This window comes from Gouania willdenowi, chromosome 10, assembly GCF_900634775.1.
Source record: "Gouania willdenowi chromosome 10, fGouWil2.1, whole genome shotgun sequence".
Lineage (NCBI taxonomy): Eukaryota > Metazoa > Chordata > Actinopteri > Blenniiformes > Gobiesocidae > Gouania > Gouania willdenowi.
In genome coordinates, this window is record NC_041053.1 from 33,579,296 (window position 1) to 33,605,699 (window position 26,404).

The 26,404-nt window shown below is 36.9% G+C and overlaps 1 protein-coding gene across 3 annotated transcripts in view; it reads right to left on the reverse strand.

The window, feature by feature from the left end:
- The window catches only part of slit3 (slit homolog 3 (Drosophila)), a 306,653-nt gene that overhangs the window by 55,984 nt on the left and 224,265 nt on the right, over positions 1–26,404 (reverse strand). For all 3 annotated transcript variants that reach the window (XM_028459161.1, XM_028459159.1, XM_028459160.1), the window contains 7 exons: positions 25,640–25,784; positions 19,154–19,225; positions 16,769–16,840; positions 14,470–14,541; positions 8,675–8,818; positions 7,263–7,426; positions 2,281–2,431 (listed from right to left, as the gene is read on the reverse strand). In XM_028459161.1, the coding sequence (XP_028314962.1) occupies positions 2,281–2,431; positions 7,263–7,426; positions 8,675–8,818; positions 14,470–14,541; positions 16,769–16,840; positions 19,154–19,225; positions 25,640–25,784 (820 nt within the window). The remainder of the gene's footprint in view (positions 1–2,280; positions 2,432–7,262; positions 7,427–8,674; positions 8,819–14,469; positions 14,542–16,768; positions 16,841–19,153; positions 19,226–25,639; positions 25,785–26,404) is intronic.

Consider the following 26,404-nt stretch of genomic DNA (forward strand, 5'->3'; position numbering starts at 1 on the left):
AATAAAAATAAAAATGAAGTGCGGGACTCAGATGTTTATGGTTTCATGAATCAAACAGCTTCAAATTTAGGCCACATAAATAAATGGATATACACATGGAGCTGCAGGAAAGAGCCGCATCACAGTGTGAAGGTTAAGGAGACTGAGGTATGACGAGAGAAAAGGAGCAATGAATCTCATCTATGTTGTCATGACTACGAATGCTGACTTACGATAAAAGAAAACAGTTTGAGAGATAAGATGCCAAGTCTTTGCTTTATCGAGCTAATTTGAAGTAAAAGGGTGCTGCCTAAACGAACCAAGTCCTGAGTGTGTGTGTGTGTGTGTGTGTGTGTGTGAAAGACGTAGGGAGATAAACATGTACAAGAGAGACAAAGTTTACATCAAAGGGAAACTTTTTAATGAGTCAAACCTGGAATATTAGATTGGAATGTCAGATTAGTTTTGGTGGGAAAATCGTCCTGCCTTTAATGCAGGGGCCATTTGCATTATTCAAAAGTAGCTAATGCATCTAAATTATGTAATGTCTTAACGTGACATGTAGTCCTTGATATTTTTCGTAGAACCTTTAATTGAGAGGAAAAGAACATGTCCTGAGTCCAGATTGTAGTGCAGCCTAAGAACGAGTCTCAGGAAGGATAAAAAAGAAACAAATAAATGAAGGAAAGGCCGAACGGAGGCCTGCGGCCGAACCATGACTTCCTGTGATTTCCCCTGATGAGGCAGGATACAGGGCACGGCCGGCAGCTTGTCTGTGTTTTAGAGTGTTTTCACACTTGTGGCCTTCAGGAAACAAATGATTGGTTCTCTTCATCAAAAAAAAATAAAACAGAAGGAATGGGAAAACAGGAGAGAGCGAGACAGCAAGTCCAGAAAAGTCGAAACTATGATTTTTTTCCCTCGAGTCAACCATAAAGGACAAAGTGTCCATTTCATGTCATAAAGCACCCTGGGACACTTGATAGTGGCACATTAGACAGATATTTTCTACAAACTAGCGTTTTAGTACTCTAGACCGGTTTTAGTGTAAAGACCACATTTTGGAGAACTTGGACTGGTCGGACTTCGCATTTTCCGTAAAGACCAGTCTAGACCAGCACTGATCTGCTATTCCTCAACTCCATTGATGTGATAATAAGGAAAATCACTTGGAACTGTTCCTGATTATTTCATGTTGGAATTTGACTTCAAACGTTTAGCTCACTGATTGTTCTGCCTTCTTGGAAATCTTTTCCAGTTCATTATGTGTCAGACACCTGCACAAACTCTTATTTTTGTCAGAAATTCCTCTGAATACTTACTTTCGGCTCCATTCTCCTGATAATTCTGGACTTAAGGATTTATTTTTTCTGCAAGAATTTAGTTTAGTTAAGAGATTATTGCATGTTGTGCTTGGAGTGAGTTGCAGACACCTTGTTTTTGTTTGTCAAATGTATTTAAAAGAAAACCAAAATTAAAGAACTGTTAACTGTTCAACCTTGACAACCTTTATGGTATTGGTCTCGACTCCCAAAAGTCTTGTCTTGGTCTCTGTGCATTCTGGTCTTGGGCAAGTCTTTGGTTTGGGATCGTTGGGTCTCGAATACAACACTATAATGTTAAGCTTATAACTTGATATCTGCATAACCTTCATAAATACATGATCAAGGACAACATACTGAAATTAAACAACACAGAATTCTGTTCTTTAATGGGACTTAAGTATTAATGTCCCAGTAGTATAGGGTCAAATCCCACTGCTCGTCTTTGCAGCTGTGTTCTTGTGAATGTAATTATATTTTGACAGGCCGTAACAATAACAATGATTTAATGTTATTGGTTTTATGGTGCCCAAAATAAGGATCTGCAACTTTTTGGTATTCTGGTATGAGAGCCTTCACCAGAGAAGCTGATCGCTGTTTTGTGACTTGGATAGAAACGCTGAAGACACAAGAGGGACATTGTCTGGGAGCTAAAAATTAAATGTATTATTATTAGACACGGGAAAGGCTTAAAGTGTCTGCATTGTGTGCATTCACTCATCTGTGACTTTTAATTTACACAGAACTGCATGCTTTACTCCTCAGTGTGCTCATGCCCTTCAAACGTGCTGCATATTTCTACCTAAATAAATGTGTGGGTTGAAAATGTGAAAAACCTGTGACAGGCGTGTGGTGGTATTCTAAAGGGAAACGAAAAGAAAAAAATACCTAATTTTAAACAAAGACAAGGCTTTCTAGGTGAAATTTAATATTGAGTTTGGAGCCACTAAAAAAAGACAAGAGAAAGCAGCTCACGTACAGGTCGGTAGTGTGTTCAGGCATATGTGAAGGTATTTTTGTCAGTTTGAGATTGGAGCAGTCAACCACCGTCCCCTCACAGCGACATTTCTCTGGACAAACAAGGTCTTGGAAACACTCTCCGCTGAGACGGCTGCGGTAGTCCTCCTGACCTGGAGGAGGGTAAAAGAAATGGAGCCAAGAGAAAAGAGCAAAGTAGAGCAATTAAATGAGGCAGAAAAAGAAGAAGGAAGGATGAAACAGAGAGGCAGAAAAGGCAAAAAGAAGAAGACACCAAGTAGACAACAAGATTAGAGTTTGACTATAGTAGTTCAAATACTGACCCAATAATAATACATTTAATTAAAAAAAAAAAAAAAAAATATATATATATATATATATATATATATATATATATATATATATATATATACATAATTCAGTAAACATCAGAGGTGTAAAGAGTACTGATATATCCTACTCAAGTAGAAGCACTGTTAGTTGATTGAAATTGTGCTCAAGTACAAGTAAAAACAAGCCAAATTAAATAGTACTGAAACCTACAGTTACTACTTACTTTAACCCCCCACTTTTATTTTTGGTAATAAATCGTTGCCACGGTTCCCTTGCATACAGTAAACATCCCATGTATAAACTTAAAAAGGAAGAAAACCAAATCTTGCACAATCAGAACTTAATTTATTTTCCACAAAGACATCTGTAAAAAATAAAAGGTTTGTCAAAATGTACAATTCTTTAAAAAAAATAACACCAAATCGTAATTTAGTTATAATTGAGTTCAAATAATTGACTTTGTAATTGTAATTGCCATAAAAAAATTCTACAAAAATTGTAGGAACCATGTTCCAGTTGTATGTACAGTTCTACACATATGTCGTTAACAGTTATTAAAATATGTTTCATATCAAGCTTTGCCACATTTTACCATTTTAATACATTGAAATCTAGGACTCTACTGACACTAAAATGGCTCAAATGTCCACACCAAAAATATTAAAACCTATATTTTCATTGATTAGGAAGCCTAACAAGGAAACCAAAATATAGTGTATTTTACAGCTGATTTTGGAACCGTTATCATCAGAGACGCTAACGAAAAGCTAAGACAAGACGGAGGTTAACTTTTATTAGGTTATTTATTTCAGGCTCAGTAATTGTGATTCATTGTAATTGAACTTAAGTAATTGAGAACGTAGCTGTAATTCACTTTCTAAGGATAAAAATAATTGTAATTTAATCGTAATTGAACTATGTAATTGACTATGGGTAATTGAAAACATTAATTGCAACTGAAATGTAATAGACCCAACCCTGGCTAAATTTAGGAACACTGAAACTGAGAAAATAACCTCCATTCAATGATGTTTTGGTGCCGTACATTATGTTTAATCTGGTTGGACATTGTCGTTTCATAATGTCTATTGGTAATTTTACAACAAAAAATAACAATTTACTTGGTAAAGTAACAGTTAGGTGTATAAATGTAACTTATTCTTTTACTTCCTTTGAATTGTACTTAAAAATATTTGTAATTTAGAAATATACTCAAAAAAGTACACGTACCTATAAAAGCAACTCACCTACATTAACGTGAGTACTTGTAATACGTTACTTTAACCTCTGGTAAACAAATAAAGAACATATTTTTATATGTAAGTCATTCGATGGTTATTAGCCGAATAATCTTATGCAAGTATCAAAGTCATGTGCAGGAAATGAAAGGTCAGGCTACTCTGAGGCAGGTGCACTAGGTATTTTAGCAGCGGTAATAATACTGCACCATTGGTATCACTGTAAATCACAGTAACACAGACGTCCATGTGGTTTTATGGAAACCTCGCTTGGATAAATGCGGTTTAACCCTGGATGTCTTTGTTTAGCAAGGTGAGCCAGAGAACACTTCTGCTATTTAGATATGATGCGAGCAGATATTATTAATGGCTATGCTTGCCAGCAGAACAGACCTGGTTTACATTAGGATGCACTTTTGTTTGCATGCCACAATCTTTACTCCCTTTATTGTCCTCCTGGTTGTTTCTTTTCTCCCATTCCCTCTAACCTTTCTGTTTTACTACACTCCTGACAGACTCTTTTTTTCTTTCTTGGCAGACAGTGCTTATTCCCCCTATTTTCTCTTTCTTTCTGTTTCCATTCTCCACTCTTTTGGCACACAGGCTGTGAGGCTTATCAGTTCTCGACTCATCAATGTGAAACAGCGATAGGACCACCTACTGAGAGGTTGTTTGTTATGCATTATGTTTATTTGAGGTGGGGAAAATCGTCACTGCTCTGTAAGTGGAAAAAAAATGGGATAAAGTGTCTCACAGTGCCTCACAGCTTGTTGTTTGCCAGCTGTTGGAGAGAAAATGGGAGCGGGAACTGAGGTGTGATGATGGGTTTTAAGACATAATAGGATTGTAGATGAAACATTTATTGTTGTTAACCAACAATATGCATGTTTTTTGGTTGTTTTTTCTTTTAAAGATAAGGTGGTTATTGTATAAAGGACACAATCTACATGGGGTGTGCCAAAATATCGATACAACGATATATCACAATATTTCGTCTTACGGTACGTTATCGATACACTTCCGCTGAATTTCAATTATTTATTTATTTTTTAATTTTTACACAAGTAAAGTCCTAAACACAAGTTAAATGTTCTCAGGTTTACAAAGAACAAATTGATATTAGTATTAGCACTGAAATGTGCAGTCTGCAGTGTAGGTTTTCATAGACCACCCAGTTGTTTATATTATAATGCACTGACTGAAATGTTTACTTTTCACATGCAGTGACATTTTCCAGTTTTCATAAAACAAGTACATTCTGCTTGTTAAGCAGCACTAATCTGTGTCCATGTTTACAGAGAAGTTGATGATACGAGCACTGAAATGAGTATTTTCTGCATTCATTTTGTTTTTTAATGATTTCAAGTGAATTTGCACAAACATCAATAACAATATTTTGGAGAAGCATTATTTGGACTATTTAAGACTTAAACATAACACAAGGACATGTGACTAGTTGTGGTCAGTCTATGTTAAGAGGAGCCACTGTGCAGTATATATACACTTATTTTAATTGGCTGTCATTCATTGTGAAATTGATTGACAATGTTTTGTAATTCCTGTGAAATGGATTCAGTGCAGTCGATAAATTCTGAATTTCTATATATCGATTACCGCAGAATCGCCGCATCGTGTGGGCAAAAAAAATAGTGTGATGTATCGTATCGCGAGGTACCTGGCAATACCCAGCCCTACAATCTACCTATCATACCATCTTACTACCATTTAGGCCTGTCCTTGAATGTGATTGGTTAATGAAAGTAACTGTTGAAATCAAGACACATTGGACAAAAATTGCCTACTGGGGTGTTAAATGCAACTCAAACTATTTGCATTATTTATTTATTTATTTTTTTAGTTAGCACACTGTCCCAAATCAAAAGTGCGGCGTAGAGTCCATGATTTTAAAAACTAAATAGTTCAAACTATTGAGCTCAGTACTTAATGTCATTTAAATAATTCAGAATCAGAATTACTTTATCAACTACATTAAAAAATAAATCAAAATAATTAAAAGAAAACTCTGTGTACTGACATCCCGCGGACCATGTGTAAGAAGTCCTACGTATAAATAGAGGTAAAAACGAGTTGACCGCTCTTTTTGCTCCATGAATCCTCATTGGCTGGGGAAGGCAGGGAGGCGTGTGCTGGGCGGTCCCTGGCGCTTGACGGAACCATGTGATTTTAAAATAGGCTGGGCCACATGGTTAGATCAAGCACAAGAGACAGCTGCACGAACCAATCAGAATGCAGGTCCACAGGAGGAAGGCGGGGCAACAGTAAGCTGTGCTAATCAGTCAGAGGGGAGCGGGTGAAGGAGGGGGTGTGGGAGGCTTAAGAAGATCCACATAGGGGAGAGGGGAGCAGGGAGGAGCTAGATTAGCCACCAAATAGCAAAACTGTCCACACAGGTTCAGAGAGGACGCGTAGATGCAGGAGGAGGCGGTGGCGTGGGACTGCAGAGAGGGAGGGCTGAAGCAAAGATACTACAACAGCCAAGAACAGCTTGGGGGGGTTGGGGGGGGGGGGGGGGGGGGGGGGGGGGAGTCAAGTTACCTGCATCAGGAAGACAAAACTATCAAAGCTGCTGCAAGCTGACAGTGAGATGGACATGCTTCTAAACATAGGGAACAATTGAAAGTCTAAAAAAACATTTAAAGGTGTTGCTTATGAAACTATAAAAAAAACAACAGAGAATAGCCATTGTTACATTGTGATGTCCCTACATCATGGGTTCTCAACTGGTCTCACCCTGGGACCCATATTTTTGTGGGTACTTTTTTTTTCTTTCAACCAACCAAATTTAGTTTTTCAAAAATATCTGTTGAAAACACACACGTAATCTTTTTTTAAAACATAAATCTCTATATTTTCCTGTGCGACATGCATTTTACAGCATACCCGTCAAAAGAACAGTTTCCAACATGAGAAACATTACGTACTTATTTATTTTTGACGAACTGTCCCCGACCCACCTAGTACAGGTCTGTGACCCACTTTGACCCACTGATCTCAGTTCCATTGTAAGCCTATGAAACGTACAACCAGTTAAGCACTACTTAGTTTTGCAGCTTGAAGGAAACTTTTTAACACTAACTCTTATTGTCCATAACAACCCACTCACTGAGAAATAAACACACCAGCCCAGTTCTAGTCTGAGGCCACTCCCTGTTGGGTTTGTTACCTGTGGAGTGAATTGGTTTGTGTTTTATTTAGTGAGACCCACCACTGGTATCAAACAGAACAACAGTGACACAGCATGAAAACACTGAGGGGTTTGTGTGTTTAAGCAATGTAACAGTGAGTATTACACATGTGTAACAGCCTCTTCAATGGATGATTCTATGATCAACGCAGACTGTAAGTCCACCAATGTTACAGTGGTTTCTGTCTTTGTGAAGTCATTGGTTACCTGTACATCTGAACTTCTTCCCTTTAACTTGGCTTATTCGTTTGTTGGCCAGCCGTCTGGGGTGGCTGCAGCGGGCGCCGCTGGTCTCTATGGGATTGTCAAACAGGTAGTCTGCCAACCACTTCAGGTGACAGTCACACATAAAGGGATTCTGGGCTAGATGACTGAGGAAAAGGGAGAGGAAAGGGTGGCATTGGTTAGTGAAGAAGTGCACTGCAAAATATATTAAGTTGCCTTATTTCCTATTTAAGTGGTGCTGCTACATTTCTGTTAATGAAATCTGTTTAACGTACGATAACAGCAGCATTTATTGATTAGTTGTAGATACCTCTGCTGGAAAGGCCTGCTTAGACATCGATAAGTGACTAAGATACTAATTAATGCAATTATCTACTAATCGGTGATAGTGATGAGACTTTTTAAGTTGGCACAAGGGATTTTAAAAAGCCTGTTAAGAATGCATCGTCTGAAGAAGTTCAAATGTATTATTTAATAGTTATCGTGAGACAGCAACACGCCAGAAAAAAGAAGGCTTGACAACTTTCTACACCAGAAATGGGCAACTTTTATCACAGCAGGGGCCATAAAGTGTATTTGTCTGATATGACGACCATATTATCAAGATTCATATCAGCATTTAGAATAATGATCAATCTGAACATTATCAAAGGGTTTTGTGTATTTTTGTTGGGTTTTTGTCTATTTTTGTCATCATCTCATGTGTTTTTGGAGTCATTTTGTTTGTTGTTGAAATTTTGTGTTTTTGTAATACATTTTGTAAATTTTTATTGTGGTTTTGTATATTTTTCTCTCATTTTGTGTGGTTTTAGAGTCAATATGTCCAGTGCTTTTGATTTTGTGTTTTAGGAGTCATTTTTGAGAATTGTTCATGTCGTTGTGTATATTTTTATGTTTTGTTCTGCATTTTGATAGTCATCTTGTATATTTTTATGTTATTTTTCTGTATTTTGATAGTCACTTTGTGTGTTTTTGTAGTGATCTTGTGTGTTTTTGGAGTTATTTTGTTTGTTATTGTATTTTTTCTGTTATTTGTTTGCATTTTTGTTGTTATTTTGTGTGTTTTTTTTTGGAGTAAATTAATTCAAATTTTATTGTGGTTTTTGTATATTTTTCTCTAGTTTTGTGTGGTTTTGGAGTCAATTTGTGGGGCAGTTTCAAATTTGTGTTTTGTGTATTTTTCATGTCGTTTTGTATATTTTTGTGTCCCTATTCCTGTATTTTAAGTCGTGTTGTAGTTTGTTATTTTTCTGTAGTTTGGAGGCCACACAGATCTAGATCAAGGGTCGCATGTGGCCCCCGTGCTGCCAGTTTCTACACTGTCTACACTGAATACTTGTCGCAGCTGTCTGCTCAAACTTTGTGATCCTGAACAAACACGTTGTTGTACTCACAGAGTCTTGATGGCGCGCAGAGGCGTGAACAGTCCTTTGCTGATGGTTTGCAGCTTGTTGTCGTAGAGCGAGAGCAGGTTAAGGTTCTGCAGATCTTGGAACGTGTTGACTCTCAGACAGTTGATTTTGTTGGCGTTTAGCAGCCTGAGACAAAACATCATCTGTTATCCACCTGTTTGGGTTTTGTTCGGCAATGTTATCAGAACTAAAGATAAATGCATCTGCTGATCAGGAGGATTTATTAGGTTTGGAAGATGCTTTTTCACAACAAAGCCATTATTTTTCCTCCCTGGGTTGCTACTGACTATTTCTTTCATCCTCTTCACATTCTTCCTGCACTTTCCCCTGATTGTATTTTTGTAGTGGTGAAACATAAATCTGAAAAATTGTGGTTTTCTATTTCTCATCTGGAGTAGAAGGGGGGGAAATCTAGTTTTCAATGTGTGGGTATAAATGTCTGGTTTTGAAGGGGGACTTTAAATGTGAGAGGGAAAAGGAATGGGACTATGTGAGGGGAGAATAAAAATGGGATGACACGAGACAGTGAGGTGAAAATTTAATTTAGAGTGACACAGATCTATGTTTAGGTGAAAGAGGCTGGTGGGGAAAATTGGAAGTAAGAAGTAATGGGAAATGAAACCTGTGATAGAGGGATTTAATGAATGACAGGTACAACTTTTACCTCCATCCTTCTCACCTTCTCACTGTTCTACTGCAATTCATTAGTTAATTATATATATATATATATATATATATATAGGCTGTCTACATGCGCTCTTTCCTAACCCAAAATGTGCGTGACTTTTTTCCATTTAAATCCTTTTTCACACCTGCTAATTCTTTCCTGTTTTTCGCTACATTCTCAGTTTCGATGCCACTAAAACACTCTGACTGAAAATATATATTTTTTAATCTCTTGCGACCCCACACATAAAGACAAGAAATCAGGCATAGAGTGTGTGTGTGCTCCAATAATCTCAACACACCACACACACGCAATCATTCTGTCCCACCACCAATCGCGTGATCAAACAAGATCTAATGCTGCATTCCAGGCAACTCAGGATTTTCCGACCTCCTTCTTGAAAAAGTGACTCAGAATGCCACCTGAAGGCGGAGTTCCAGCTTGGTAAAGTCATGTTATACAGTTATATAGTCCTCTTTGTTGGAGATATTTCGACGTGCTGCCGCTAAACTTAGAGATCGGAATTTTAAACTCAGAAATGCAGATTATAAATTGCTTTGAAGGCAGCATTATGTGTTTCATGGGCTGTTTGATATGACATACTAACGTACTACTCATACTACATCTGACGTCAAAATGAGTATGTATACATACGTAGTGTGTAAGCAAAGATTGAGTACACAAGACATACACTATATCGGGACATTTCTTGAGTATGCACAGTGGAAACACTACTCTTACTCAACTGCCCCATGATGCATTGCAAGCGGAAAGTAAAATCGTCCTGGGACTGGCTTCAAGCTAAAAATCAAACATGAAATGTTAGGATTTAATGTGTTTTATGGATCACATGACCACATGTTGATATTCTGCTTGGTCACTTTCTCACTGAAAATGTTTTCAGAACTTGGGATTTTGGGAAACTTTGAAGTACTGTGTACTTCAGTGGGAACGCTCATCATCCTAGTCCTCCTAACCATACTTATAGTATGTAGTACAGTACATACTCATTGAGTTTGTAGTGCATAGTACGGAGTATGCCATTTCAAACACAGCCTTAGTCAGCCTGCTTCTTGATTGGCTACATTTCAATCCACATGACAAATCACAGGGTCATGAGTCTTGAGTGATTGGCTTTCTCCACGTGAGGAATATTGGTCGTAAATACTGAAATATTGAAGTTTAATATTTACCGTTGTTGTCCCCGACTCATTTCAGAGCTGATTATTGGGACAAATTCACTGTTAACACACCTCAGACCACAGGATAATCTCATAAAATAATCTTATAGGGCATAAGATAATCTTGCGTTTGCCTTTCTTGGTCAGAAAGAGGTCAAATCGGGACAAAAACAGCCCAGTTGTCTTCATGTGTACCCAGCGTAACTCTCTGCTTGGTGCATGGGCTGCACTTTAATTCTCTGAAGTCTGTTTAACGAGCTGTGCTGCCACAACCTACAGATACCCGCGCACGCACACATTTACAGGTAGCACGCACGTACGCGCATGCTGCTTTTGTGACATATCCACGCCTCATTAGGCTGCTCACAGTGGGGAACTAAATACTTGAAACTGCACCGGTAAAACAAAGCCAGTACAGTGAGTATAAACAGTGGACCTGCAGCAAAGTAGTAAACATATCTTCTACATGGATGACGATAATGATAATAATGTAGTTCTTTACACAGCATGAGAGGATTGTGTCATTTATGATGAAATTGTTATATGGCAGAACTTTCACTTAACAACAGGGTTAGCTGCTCCACCAGTGGGAATCTCTGGATGCTGGCTGAGTAAACACCAACAGCCCAGACTTTACACATACGTAGTTGTTGCACTTTATGAACATGATGAAGCTATTCGTCAAAAACAAGGATGATGTGTCCATTCATAATATTTGAGTCAATTATTGTCATTGTAACTTAAAAAATCTGTCATTGTAGTAATCATAATTAAATTGTAATTGAGTTTAGATAATTGACTTTGTAATTGTAACTACCATGAAAATTCTACAAAAATTTTCAATTATGATTTAACGCAAATCTGTGGACCCATGTTACAGTTCTACATACAGTTCTACACATATGTAGTTCAGAATTATTCAAATATGTTTCATATCAAGCTTTCCCAAATTTTACCATTTAAAAAATGTTCAAATCTATATTTTCATTGATTAGGAAGCCTAACAAGGAAACCAATAGATAGGAAAGAAATTACATGATAGATATTTGTTTTTAATGTATTTTACAGTTGATATATTTAGGAGCCGTTAGCATAAGAGATGCTAGCAGAAAGCTAACACAAAAGGAAAGTTGACTTTTATTAGGTTATCTATTTGGGGTTCAGTAATTATAATTGAACTTTAGTAAATGAGAACATATTTGTAATTGACTTTCTGAGAATACAAAATCAAAATGCAATTGTAATTGAAAACGTGATTGTAACTGAAAAATGTAATTGACCCCAACCCTGAAAGTGTTTAACAATTTATCCGTGACATACTTAGTTTTTTCTGCAGCAAATGCGTGCCTATATCTGGTGCTGTTTTAATTAAAAAAAAATGTTGCTCTCTTTTCTAATAAATGTCATATTTCTGTCTCTGCAGAGCTGCCTGATTTCTTTTACTGTCATTTTCAATGTCGCATCCCTCAGCCACCCATCTTTAAATTTATCTATGCATTTACGCCCCTTCTCCATCTAAAAGATGCACCGTGCATGGCAATGAGCTACAAGACCCTGTGAAAGGTGTTTGTGGGTTCGATTCACTCATCCCCATTCTCCTTGCTTCATTTCACTTAACGACGGGAAAAAAGCCTAGAACATTAACTGCTTCTACTGCAGACTGCGGCAGTCGCGAGGACCATATGCCATATGACGTACTTATGTAGATTTTTACTGCATGCTGAACCAAAGCTGCAGCCTGATTCTGTCGCACAATTTGGAAATTTATATTTCTGTTCTTACTTTACAGTAATTGTAAAGAGGGATTGAGGAATATTGCAGTTTCAGTTGCAATTTTTTTTTTAAAATAATTCCCTAAGCACGCGCACACACACATACACACACAATAAAAAACAGATGGAACATATACTTTATGATGAGTTGCTTCTATATTACTTTCTACAGTGGAACAGTAATCATTGCCAGGATATGGTTTTCCAATTAAGAAGACTTCAATGTGGAATAATCCCTTCCCCATTAAATAGATGCAGAATTTATTTGCCAATGAGGACCCATTACACCCGCCTTAGCTGTGATTATTGTCCAGATAGAACGTGTTTTACTGGATCCCCATCGTACCATAGCATTGTAAAGCAAAAAAAAAAAAAAAAATCAAGATAAATGCTCATTGTGCTGGATCAAATGTGTTTTAGATGAATGATTACATGACTACATTATTAGTATTTAAGATGAATTCAAATAAACAAGAATGACATAAATTGTTATTTTACACAAATTTAGAAATAAAACTTAAGCTATCTAATTCAAGAAAATAAATGATTAAATCAGTGTTTTTCAACCTTGGGGTTGGACCCCATGTGGGGTCACCTGCAACTTAAATGGGGTTGCTTGAAATGTCTAGTAATTTTTTCAATATATCATATACTTTTTGAAATGAAAGCAACACCCAATCTTAAAGGTATTGTGGAAGATGTTATTTTGGCTTCCAATTCCAGGTGGATCATCTAGACTATTGGTCCTCCTAATTGTCAATCACTCTTACGTAAGGTCGTTGTACGTGCTCGTCCCCAGCTAGTTTTTGCTTGCTGCGCATGCGCACTAAAGGTGCGTTCACACCGAACGCAACTGGAGCGACTGAAGTGACTGGATTACATTCAACCTCAAGTTATCTCCTCTCAAGTGACGTGACTTGCGTGATTTGAGCGACTAGTCAAGCGCGACCTAGTCACTCAAAGTTGAAAGATTTGAACTTCTTAAGCAAATTCAAGGGACAACTCCCCCGGCAGTCACTGTCTGTAGAGCAGCAGCCCCTCCCAACCGCTACAGTGAGATGGCTGCAGCAGAGGTTTGCAGCCAGGACCTCTTGAATTTACCGAGGCAAAATTAAAAAGTTTAAGTTCTTGAATAATCTTACATTCTCTGTGTTCTCATCCTTTGGTAACCCCGTAAGTTGATCACTTAAACCGTAAATTTAAACCGTCTATGATACGCCCAGAGAAGAAGTGATCAACCCTCTCTCTCCCCTGTCAGCGGCAGACACACACACACACACAATGGTCATCACGTCACTGGAACAATGAAGTGATGGAGTGACCAAAAAGCACCACAATGTTCAAGCGACTCATCACGGGCGATTGAAGTGACTGCAGTCGATACAGTTGCGCTCAGTGTGAACGCACCTTTACAAGTGTTAATGTGTCTCATGAGCTACGGTTTCAGCCATTTATTGAAGCTCGTCGTTGTAAACAGAGCTGTGCATGAAGAAAACTGGGCTTGTGCAGGCTCTCTCGCACTAGAGTGTTGCGCATGCGCATTTTTTCAAAACGTGGAGAGGGCGTTTCTTTTCTAAACTTCGGGAAAATCTTCCTCTATGCCTTTAAACAACTGTATTCTATACTTTCACTTTGTCAAATATAAATCTAGATAATAATAATAATAATAATAATAATAATAATAATAATAATAATAATAATAATAATAATAATACAATGCAGTTAAAAATATCCGAGATGGCACAACTTGTCACTAATCCTGGCTACTGTGTATTTTTTAATACAGTATAACAATCATGATTAAAAAGTAATTCTGTCTTTTGGGTCACCAGGAAATTCTTGATATCAAAATGGAGTCACGATTCAAAAAATGTTGGGAACCACTGGATTAAATCATCCAACAATGGATTTTCCCTATGATACAAAAAAAAATTGATAAATGAAAAATATTTAAGTTTTTGGCATTTTTATTTGATAGAATTTCCTAAAAGATGTTTTCCCAGTAGTCCTATAGTGATACGTCTGAGTGGCAACAGTGAGTAATTTGTTTTCACCAGTATGATGTATCATATTGCTATTGTAACACACACATATATACATAGCAACAGTATATAACAATATATACACAAAGCAACAGAGTAGACGGGGAGCACTTACAGCAGCTGTAGAGAAACCAGTCCATCAAACAATCCCTTGGGTAGTTCAGCGATCTTGTTGCCATAAAGCACTCTGCACAGGACAGTAAAAGCAATATCGTTTGGATCACAGTATTTACAAGACCAAGAGTCTTAACAGTGATGATTCAATAGGTCTGTGTGGGCTAATATGTGACTTATTGGATTACTTTATTTTATCATACGGGTCGAGCTTCAGATAATTTGTAGGAATGATCCATAAAACTTGGATCATTTGTGTGTTTTAAGAGCAGTCAGTCAGGAGTGCTTTGCTGCATTATCAGTGTCTGCATGTTTAGTGTGCTAATTAACTGTTCAATAATACATTTACTGTATATCTGTATGTTTGAATGCCTTCCTGCTCTAACAAACCTAACGTAACATAAATGATCCTTTCAGACCTCCTGTAGAGCTTAATGATGACATGTTTATTAGATCCATGTGTGGCTAAGAAGGGAGACATTTAAACGTCCACTACAATCTTATGGTCTGTATATATTTTGTGTCTAAAGTTATTGTGTTGGCATTAAAGAGGGACTAAACGCTGAGGTTTTAACTGACATGCGTTTAAGCTGGAAATAGAAAAAAATAAAAGCCTTGATTGTGGGCGGAGCTCCTGGAGCAGTTAAGTCTATACTATAAAATCTCCAAAGAACAATCTATGCCAGGGGTGTCAAACTCATTTTAGTTCAGGGGCCAAATACGGACCAGTTTGACCTCAAGTGGGCCGCAAGTTTTAGGCAGGAAAATAGACACTTTCAACATTAATGTACCCAAGTTTGCACTTACAGTTATAAATTAGACATAAAATATGGAAGGCATAAACAACATCTAAGCAATAAGTGACATACACTTAAATGTCCTGTGATTTGTTCATTTTATGACCAATTTTTATTTAATTTGGGAAGATTTTGTCCAATAATTTGAGAAAAATTGCAGGAGTTCATTCAACAACAATTTACGATTGAGTTACTTGGTAATTTACACAATGATTCATTCATTCTGTTCCATTTTCTCTTTCTCCTACGGGCAGAATCGGATGCTATAAAGGGCCAGATTTGGCCCCCGGGCCTCGAGTTTGACACATCTATGCTATGCTAACTACCTACTCAATACTCACTAAACCTCTCTGTTCACAATTCCCTCAATCCAACCGGCTCCCACACATTGCAGAGTCCAACAAATAACTACAGTGTTACCGCCCTGTGTGTGTGTGTGTGTGTGTGTGTGTGTGTGTGTGTGTTGTATGTTCTCCTTCTGGGATCTGTCCCCGCCTCTTTCAAAGACTCCACCTACTGTTTCACCTTTCTTTCGGGCTCGGTCCTTGCCTTACCACCTACGACACCTACTGACCAATCAGGAGCTGCCCTACACCAAACAATCAGTCTCAATCAGCCACCGCTGTTAAAAGGACCTCATTCACTTTCACTTGGGGCGACTGACCAGCAGTTTGCCTCATTTTGTGGTTACATTCTGAGATTTGTGTGCTCGATAGTGTTTTGATTGTTTAAACTTTTTGATTGTGATCCGCTAGTTTTTGCAGCGTGTTTTTGTTTAAACACGTTTTGTATAGTCCTATTTTATTAGTTGTTAGAATTGCAAGGTGTTATTTTTTGGGGTTGGAACTAAACCTTTGTCCTTCCCTGTGTAGGAAGTGTAAATAAACAAATAACACTTGGACAGTAAAAAAAAAAAAAAAAAAAAAAAATAGTGTAATCAATGAGGAAAAAAATGTCCCTTTCTAATCAAGGGTCATTTCATTTTTCAGTCTGATGGTAAAAACTGTGAATTGCAAATTCATTTTTCCATTTTTCTCACCAACATGATGGTTTTGGGTCATTTATTTAATTTGATTCTTTCATCACAGCTGAGCAGTTTTTTTTATATATATATATATATATATATTTGATATTTCTGTGCATGAGCAGGTCTTTAGTGCAAAAAGCTGAGGCTGTAAGTGACATCGCTGTCCTGTCTGTCCCTTTATGTCAGCTTGTCTGTTTAATTTTTATGCCTCAGATTGATTCAAATTAAACTGTCCTTCATGTGCTCCTCACTGTCAACTTCAGAGATGGACACACACACACACACACACACACACACTCTGAACACAACTGATTACATTGAGGAATAAACCCACACACATACGTGCACACTGCTGCATTGTGCTCCAGTTGTCAACATTTATATTTGCCTAATGTCTGGAAAGGTAATTAATTTCCTATCTTGGTATGTGTTTGGATTGGTAATGATGTGTGTGTGTGTGTGTGTGGCATACGTACAGCGAAGTGAGTGAGCGCAGTCCGCTGAAAGCATCAGCAGCAATATCTGAAATCTGGTTCTTGCTTAAGTCTCTGGGGAGGGAAAAACATAGGGGTGAGGATGGAGGTCTGGAGGATCACTGTAATATAATGTAATATGTCTCATTCTGTGTGAATGTTCCAGAAATCTCTGAAAAAGGATCATCAAGGATACATCACAGAGGTCAAGGCAAGTGTACGAGACTAGAGAGAAAGAGAGAGAGGCATGTGAAGTTCTCTTCATGCATTAACTTTCCCCACTAATACATTATTGAACATTTCTATTAGGTTGAGGTTTTATCTACATCTGTTGGTACACATGTGGGTAAATGGGTAGATACTAACCTGTAAAGTCCAACTATTTTTTTACCTTTGCAGGCAGTAAACTTATTGTCCTCCATGAGCTTCTTCTTTAAGGGTGTCACGATTGATCCAATAGATCGATCAATCGATTTATATTCCTACGATACATCGATCTGTGCTCGGGGAGTTAGCCTTCTGTTTGACATTAATCAATCTAAAATAGTTTTAAAAGGTGATCAATCCATTGTCTTGATACTAGGAAATAATGCATTGGATTTAAGCACAGCAGACTTCATATGGTTGTGTTTTAAAAGCGCTTTAGATATTAAAGGGGACATATTGTACCAATTTTTCACCTTTTAAAACAGTTCCCTGTGGTCTGAATGACAGAGTGGGTTGTCCAGTGACCGAAGGGTTGGGGTGGAGTCCATGAGTGGAGATACCAGCGGAGGGGAGGGTATTTTCTTTCCAGATTTAGCTTGTGACGTCACAAACTTAGAAAATTTGAAACGGAGCAATTTTCTCTGTGTTGTAAGACTTACACAGACCACAATAAAGGACTGGATGAGTTTATTTCACATTTTATGCGACAGTGGAGGCTCAAGTTACCTCATGTGTTCGAAAACATTGCAAAAATGGATTTTTCATAATGTGTCCCCTTTAAAGACGTTACAGCCGATTCTGTTGGCTTTCTGTGACGTTACGCAGCACGCTCCAGCAGACGACCAAGTAATGGATCAATCCACCTTTGGGGTGGAATGATCCATTATTTTAACACAGACGGAGATGTTTTAAAGGAGTCGCTATTTTAAATGTATTTATTTATTTCAGTCACACTGGTTGAAATATTAGTTTGGCTAAAAAGTTACTGAATCGTTACGTAATCGAATCATTCTAAATTAACCAATATTGTATTTCAATCGAATCGGCAACAACGAATCGGGTTTTGAATAGAATTGTTGCTAAACGAATTAAAGATTAAGATTAAATCGGGGCTTTCGCCTTTAATTATTACATTAATGGAATTTGTCCACTGCATTTAACCCATCCCTGAGGAGCAGTGGGCAGCCATTTTGCGGCGCAGTTCGGGGTTAAGGGACTTGCTCAACATCCCACAGTGATGGCCCAGGTGAGGCTTGCACCGGCAACCCTCCGATTACAAGCCCAGCATCCTTAACCACTAGGCCACCACTCCCCTCGTTCTTCATGCTTAAGAAAAAAAGCTGAGAAGAAGTCAGTGTTTGAGATCTAAAGATCAACAGCATTTTTCACTCCATAAGAACTTTTAGCACAACATCAGAAATGTAGGTGTTCAATAGGAATGTTTGCCAAGTAATGTTTGCTGATGTAAACATTTGTATTAGTTCATTATTGAAGGTCCTATAAATATTTATTTTAGATATTATTCTTTTGACGCTTCATCAGTTATATATAACTATGCTGCTGATCACAAAATATTGGATTTAATATCATTTTTACAAAGAAATATAGCAATAAAGATCCATTTGATAATAATCATTTCCTTTCTGTTTTTACTATTTTATAACACGTCACTCCATAAAAAAATATACAGTATATATATATATTTACTATTGTTTTATTCTGCTGCATTTTTGCTTTCAGATATTTTAAACTCCTTCACATGAGACATTTGGACCCTCATTTTCTGCTTTTCTGAAGTATCAAAAACAAGTTAAATCCATATAACTTTAACACCTAATTACCTGTACTTTTAATTAAACAGTGTGTGTAATTTAAGCTAGAGTGTGGACGTCATTGCAGAAAGGTTGTGCCAGAATCATCCAGGGACATGTAATGTGAAATTAATGTGCTTTGCTAACATCAAAAACTATTTATATTGCAAGGTAAACATTTATAAGCTGTACATAATTAGAATGAATGTATGAAAACTAACTAAATAGATGAGTGCAGTAAAAATAGCTAATGTGGTGGTGTCCACATTTCCCACAGTCCCAACCTGCTAAGTATTTACAATACATCCTAAACATAATAAGAGTATTTGCATTTTTTAAAGTGTGTTCAGTTATATACAAACAGACTCACATTCTCTTGAGCTTCTTATAGGATGAAAAGGCGCCGGCTGTCACACTTTTAATCAGATTCTGCTCCAAACGGCTGTGGAAAAAAAAACAAAAACCACAAGTAAAGATCAAAAATGGAGAAAATGACTTTATCAGAGATGATTATTTCAAACAAAAGACATGCTTTAATACATTCATTTTGCTTCTTTTAAAGAGAAACAACATGAAGCTTTGCTGTTTCAATAAACTTAAACACAATATTTCTGCGGGTGGATCATGCTCCGCAACAGAAGCTGCAAAGCACAAAGTCACTCACTATTTCATGGTATCAGCAGTTTGAGCATTCCAAAAACTTGCCTGCTTTTATTGTGCAGTATCAAAGGTTATGAATACATCTGTATTAATTAAAAAAAAGAAAGAACAGCTGCATAAAGTCTGCAGTTAGCACAATAAGGTCATTTGCCGGCTGAGTTTAATATTTGTAAACTTCACGGTGAACAGATATGAAATGACTTCATTAACTGCAGCGAAAATGACAACTGCATTGACTTTGTTCACATATAACAAGTCAGCTCAATGACACAAGCTTGTTATGTATTGCTACACTGCACTAATCCACTAATCCAGCCATTGTTGTCAATGAGGATCAACTGCTGTTGTCAAAAGACAAAATGCATGCAAAATGCTGCTTTGGCTGTAAAACATTAATTTAGGAGGAATTTGTTTGCAATTGCTAAACAAAGACATGGCTTAGAACAGTAAATAATATCCTTATATTGGACATACAGTAGCTGATATTAGAGTAATAGATTTCTATATGTAGCATGGATTTTTGTAGGGCTGTACAAAGCTTACAACATTCCAACATATTTGTATTACTTTACACACTTTCATTTATAAACCCAACCTAGAAACGCTGCAAAAATATATGTGTGATTTTTGGTCCAAAAGCATCAGATATTGAGGCATCTTTATTTATTGAAGGAATTCAAATTCAAAGAACAGATGACATTATGTTTTTGGGTGTCATGATAGATGATAAATTAACCACATATCAATTACACAAAAGTTAAAATATCCCAAATTATGTCTGTTTTCCACAAGGTAAAGCGGTCAATGAATCAAAAGGCCTTGTTTTATTTTGTATAACTCATTGACTGTTCCGTATCTGACTCATCTGACAAATCGTATTTATACAGCAAAAGTTATTACAATTTCATAATTTGGTAGAATCCAACATTTTGAAAACCATGTACAAAACTCACTGAAAAATCTTACCCACAAATCTGCAAAAAAATAAAAAAAAAATGAAAAAGAATTGAGAGAAAGTAATTATAACTTGTGAGGAATTGAGATATTTCAGAAAACCCAAATTGGGAACAGTGACCAAAAGAAAGTTCAGTGAGTCAGACTATGGAACAATCTAAATGATGATGACATCAAATGATCAAGATCACTATTATGTTGCAGAAATATCAGACAGAAATGTAACTGTATTGTTGTTTCTATTAATCTAATTAATTATTTATGAAGGGGGCAGATGTTATAATTTTACTTCTTTCTGCTCCTTTTTCATTCATCTTTTCTAATTTTTTTTCAATGTGGAGGAGAGAGAAATTGGTTTTAATGTCTTGAATGAAATAAATAAACAGCTAGCATCTGTATTCATTATTACGCTACAGACTTTATAAGATTTACAGAATATAGTGGTCAAAATGAATTAATCTTTACTGTTTTCTGGGCTCAACACACCACAGTGGTTGCATCACTATTATTATTATTATTATCATTATTATTATTATTATTGTTATTATTATTATTATCAGACTGACACATACAGCCCACGTTTAAGGGAAATCACTCAAGTGTACTTTCTGCTATCATGACAGGTATTCGTGCATTCCTTATTTCTCTTCTTTGTTGTGCAATTTATTTGACAGGAAGACGTGAACTAGGCCAACGGTGACACAAAGAAAACAACTAATAAAAAAATAATAATAATTTGAGTGACAGAACATTGTGTTGAATGTGGAATTGGACAGAAATCAGTGGATACAGAAAAACAGGAGGGAAAAAAATATTCAGGGTGGTGAAAAAAGTGTGGACGACAGGGAAAAAATGGAGAGAATCAGAGCGGAGGAGGAGGAAGAGGAGGAGGAGGAGGAGGAGAAGCAGTGTGTGCCCGGGTCCCAAGGCCAGGGATAGGGTCAGCTGTCAAGATGATAAATTGAAACTAATCCACCCTTTTTTTTACTGATCCTTCTCTCCAGCTCCTAGCCAGTGCTGCTCCTCAAAACTTAGATATATATATATATATAGATAGATACAGTAGATAGATATACAGATAGATAGATATATATTCAGATAGATTTTCAGATTCCTAGATTTTGCGACCAATTTCTATTTAATTAAAATAAATATGACCTATGTCATAATTTGAGGAAAATGTAAGGGTTCTGTAAGAATTTTTAGTTTTTTCAACTGTTTTACATTAAAAATGACTGCAATCATGCAATATTAGCACCGGGAAAACAACAAATAGTGTTGCATTTCATTTGCACAATGATTCCTGTTTTCTCTGTCATTTTTACTTTCTCCCGCTGGCCGAATTGGATGCTCCAAAGGACCGGATTTGGGCCGCGGGCCTTGACTTTGACATGTGCCATAAACGGATGTACTGGTGTTTTTACGCCATTCTTACTGATTTATTGCGTTTGCCCCATTAACTCAAACCAAAGTGACTTCAAATACATTTCTGTGCATATTAATAACTCTGAAAAACAATGGCAAATGCCTTTTTGAGCTGGGTGGGGGTTTGGGTTTACATGAAAAAATTGAGTGTCTCGCGATGTGAGGTAATGTTAATTGACAAAAACCTTTCTTACAGTGGAGATCAGAACATCCATCCATCTGTTTTCCAACCAGCATGCTCTTTGTAGCAGATTAAATCTTTTACATCATTTTTTCAACCAAATGATCTTTGATTTATTGATTTCTGAGGCATAAACTAACGTCTCCAGCAGCCATTGCTTGCACAATCCTGTTGATTGGCTTGTGTTACTCTTTACACCTCCCTCTTTGCACATGCAGCAACAATTTTAAATCAGGGGTCAAAATAAATCAAACATATATATTTTTAATGGACAAAGACAATTTGCACACACATTCGGATACCAATCACATCAGAGGGAGACAAAGCAAGGTTGAAACAAAGATGTCTGATGCTCAATATCTATTTAAGGTTAAGCAGGGTGTGAAGCCATATCAAAAATCTATCAGGTGACGTGAGGAGGAAAATAAACTGGCAGCTGCTCACAGTCTGTAAACATATACACGCAAATTGATCGAGGCCGCCACTTTGAAACAAAAGTGAAACATCAATTTGCTCAATTTGCTTCACGTTTGACATGAAGTATCAAATTAACGTATTTGCAAAGTTGCATTTGCATAATGTCTACAAGCGTTTACACAAACCCGTGCTCATATTTAGACGATGTTGCAAGAGCAATGACTGTGTATTCATGGTAAGACTAACAATACATCATAGCTTTACCTCTATCATCATTTATTTTCATGCACCAAATGTTAATTATGCTTCTGTGCAAAGGTAGTGTGTGTACTCCTCCATTTTATACCCTGTTTGGTTACCTGTCGGCCTCCTATTATCCTTATTATCCTCAAATATTACAAACACATTCTACCCATGGGGTCAATCTGTACCCATGGTTATTTGCCTCCAGAAAATGATTGACCAAGTTTTTGTGTCAGGCACTGTGTTTATTTGTTGCATACAAAAATAATCTCTTGATAAATAAACTTTGACCTGTTCTCTAGTTCTCATCAGGCCAAACTTTTGAATTATAATTAATTCATTTTGAACAGTTTTTATCCAAATCGTCTCAAATTTGCTGACAACATTAATGACCACAATAGTATGAATCCTATTGGTCGTGGTGATGATGTGACCTTTCCTACAGCGCCACCTTCAGGAATGTAAGGTCACACATGGGGACCACACAGAGAGATGAGTTTTACACAGCTAAAACAGCTTGGGGTGAAATTGACCCCAGAGGAACACCAATGTGTGCCATACAGTATGTCATTATCATTTTATGCTTAATCAAGAAAAGTCTGGAAATATGAAACAAAAGAAAAACAACTATTTTTTGAATGATAAACATTCAATGGGGTCAAATTGACCCCAAGGATAATAGGAGGGTTAATAATGTATGTTAATATTTTTCTTCATGTAAACTACTTTTGATGACTTGGCTTAAATTAAAGCAAAGTTCAGTCATGTTTTCTCTTTGGAAAAAGTGAAAAAAACCCAACCCTTAAAACACTTTAACAGGATCAGTGGGTATAGAAAAATTGGAGATGAAGAATTCATATTATGTCAGTATTTGGATATTTTCTCATTGTGAAATTAAAGTTTTGGTTCAAACTTGTGTTCAAAAAAATTGAAAAAATATAACCATAATTTAATAATAATAATTTAATTTTAATTTAATAATTAATCATTTGTAACCAGCATATTAGAAAAAAAGGCATGAAATATGAAGCAAAAGAAAAAAGTCAACGACAATTTTTTCTAATGATAGACATTGAATGGGGGTCAAATTAACTCCAAGGATAATAGGAGGGTTGATGCAAATAACAAGGGCATCTGTACATACTGTATTTGCATTGTGTGCGGTGTGGTGTGTGAATATTTCATTTAATCCTGTGGCAGTATAGCTGTATCAGTGTAGGGTTGCAGGGGGAGAATTGCTTCTTTACTCACAGAGCAATCAACCAGCTGTCCTCTGTGCAAACAAACAGTGTACAGCGATCAATACGGATATCAAACACGTCCCTCTGAGGTGTGTGTGTGTGTGTTAAAGTCTGTGTGTAAAGGAGGAAGAGCAAAGAGAGAGAAGCAGATTGTGTGTCGCTAAGAAAACCAAAATGTAAGAAAAATAATAATAATAATAATAATATCAGGCTGCAGAGTAGCATGAAATTCAGCCGTAACTCATTCATTCTGCATCCGTGCACATCCACTGACTAACAACCTGACATTTGGCTTTGACTAACTGTAATTGATGCACCTGTCAACATCTGCCTGCATTGTGATAAACATGAGTTTGTCATCAATTTGACACTGTGCAAAATATTTTGACGATGAGTGCAAACAAAAGCAAACCGAAATACATGAAACAGTCCTTTGCATTTGCAGAATACTCGACAGTGTCTCGTGAACTAAAACAGTTGCTGATAAGCGTGTAAGAAAAAATCGCTTTGGGAACATATTGCGACATTTCACCACACGATAATCGTATTGATCCAAAAAAATGTCCAAATCGATTTTTTAATCATGTTTTTTGAAGGTGCAGTCTGCAACTCTTATAAAAGTGACTTTTTTATCTTATTTGCTAAAGCTGTCACTATGTAAGGACAGCTTTACACCAAACTAGTAGTTTGTGTGAAAAAAACAGGCTCATTGAGGCTCTCTGCTGCTCCTGCAGCCTTTGACAGACTGTCAGAATGCACCGCGACTGAGCAGGAAAGAACCAATCAGAGCCAGGATTGTGTTTGATGGACTGTCTGACAGCTGTTGCTCCCTTTCCCGGAGCTAGAGCGCCATCTTTTTTTACAGTGTCGGGTCTGGAGGAGTAGAAGATAGAATTAGCAACTTTTCTGCTTGAAAGATAATTTACATTATGTTTGATTTGTAATTGTTACACTAGAACTCTGTGGCGTATGTGTTGTTTGTGTGCACGCAGCAGCCTCCGTTTGGCTGCTGTAAGTGGCACTGTGTTGTTGCTGCTGCTGCTGAGGTGTCTGCACATAGAGCGAGAGAAGCGCTGCAGTAATATGCCTTTTACAGAGCATGTTATATTACTGTGATGTTGCTGTCGGACTGACGTTAGCTTGTTAGCTCCTCTGAGGGAGGGACTTTGGAAAGTTTGGAGGCAGGGCAAGAGAACAGTGGGGAGGGAGGGGTAGAGAGGGATCTGAGAGTTGCCGACTGCACCTTTAATGTAAAAAAACAAAAAAAATTTCTGCTAACATATGCATAGCATGTAAACACCCGGTCACTAGGTGTCAGTGAACCACATCAGACGTTGTTAAACTACCTCACTCCGCAATGTATTTTAGCTGGAAGTTGATTAAACTTTGATTTAAAAAAAAAAAAAAAACAACATACTGGGCAATTTGATAAATGTCTGTGGTTACTTTTTTCAAAATAATTTATGAACTTAACAGAATCAGAACTTGTTGTAAAAGCAAAAAAATGTAATTTCACAGTTTGACAAACATACCACTTGTTTTTTATATTTGTACTCAAATTTCAGTTAGTTACCATTTACTTGTTCTTGTAAGTAAAAAAAAAAAAAAAAAGAAATAAATTCTATTTCTTACCATTTTGGACCGGGTAATTTGTAATTATTGATATTGTGATATATCTCTTTTTTTATTGCATTGTTTAGTATCAGGATATATAGTATAACTAAGGCAGACTCACATTTCCACGATGCCTTCGGGAAGGTTTGCAGGTATTTCAGTCAGGCCTTTACGACGACAGTCCACGATGTTGTTGTTGCAGCTGCAGCTGGGTGGACACACAGCGAGCTGAGGAACGCATGTTCTCGACTCAGTCTGCACTGGACCTGCGAAAAACAACAATGAGCACAAAAAATATTGTGTTTTTGGTTTGATTTATTGTGAGTTTCTTTCTGCTGCAGCATCATGCTAAGTGTTGATCTAATTATTTCTGCTAGAATCAAATAATCTTGTATTTTTAAAGGTTTTCTTAAATACTGTTAGATTGCACTTGCTTCAGTGGAATCGTTAAAGATCGATGATGTCTCTGTTTTGTTTTCAAAGCCTAGGGAAACCTGTATTTAATTAAGAACACTGTAGCCCGCCCTGTGGACAACAAAAATTACAATATTATCTTCACATAAAAGTGGGAACTGCAGCAAAACAAAAGAAAATGTCTGAGTATTTACTTCATTCTTGGAGGTGCTACTATACTGTATATAGTCATTGGCACAAATTCCTGTTTAATAGAGGAAGTTGGAATTATTTTGTGGTTGTGCACATTTCCCCAAAACAAATCTTATAGCAAAAAACAGCTGATTTCTTTTTAAGTGTATATCCACGGCTTTTGTTGTGAAAAGGGTGAAGGAAGAAGTTAAAAACTACAACAATGAATCAATTTTTCTATTTGTATATATGAATCTTTTATGTATATAATTTGTAATGTTTATTAATTCATTCTTTACCT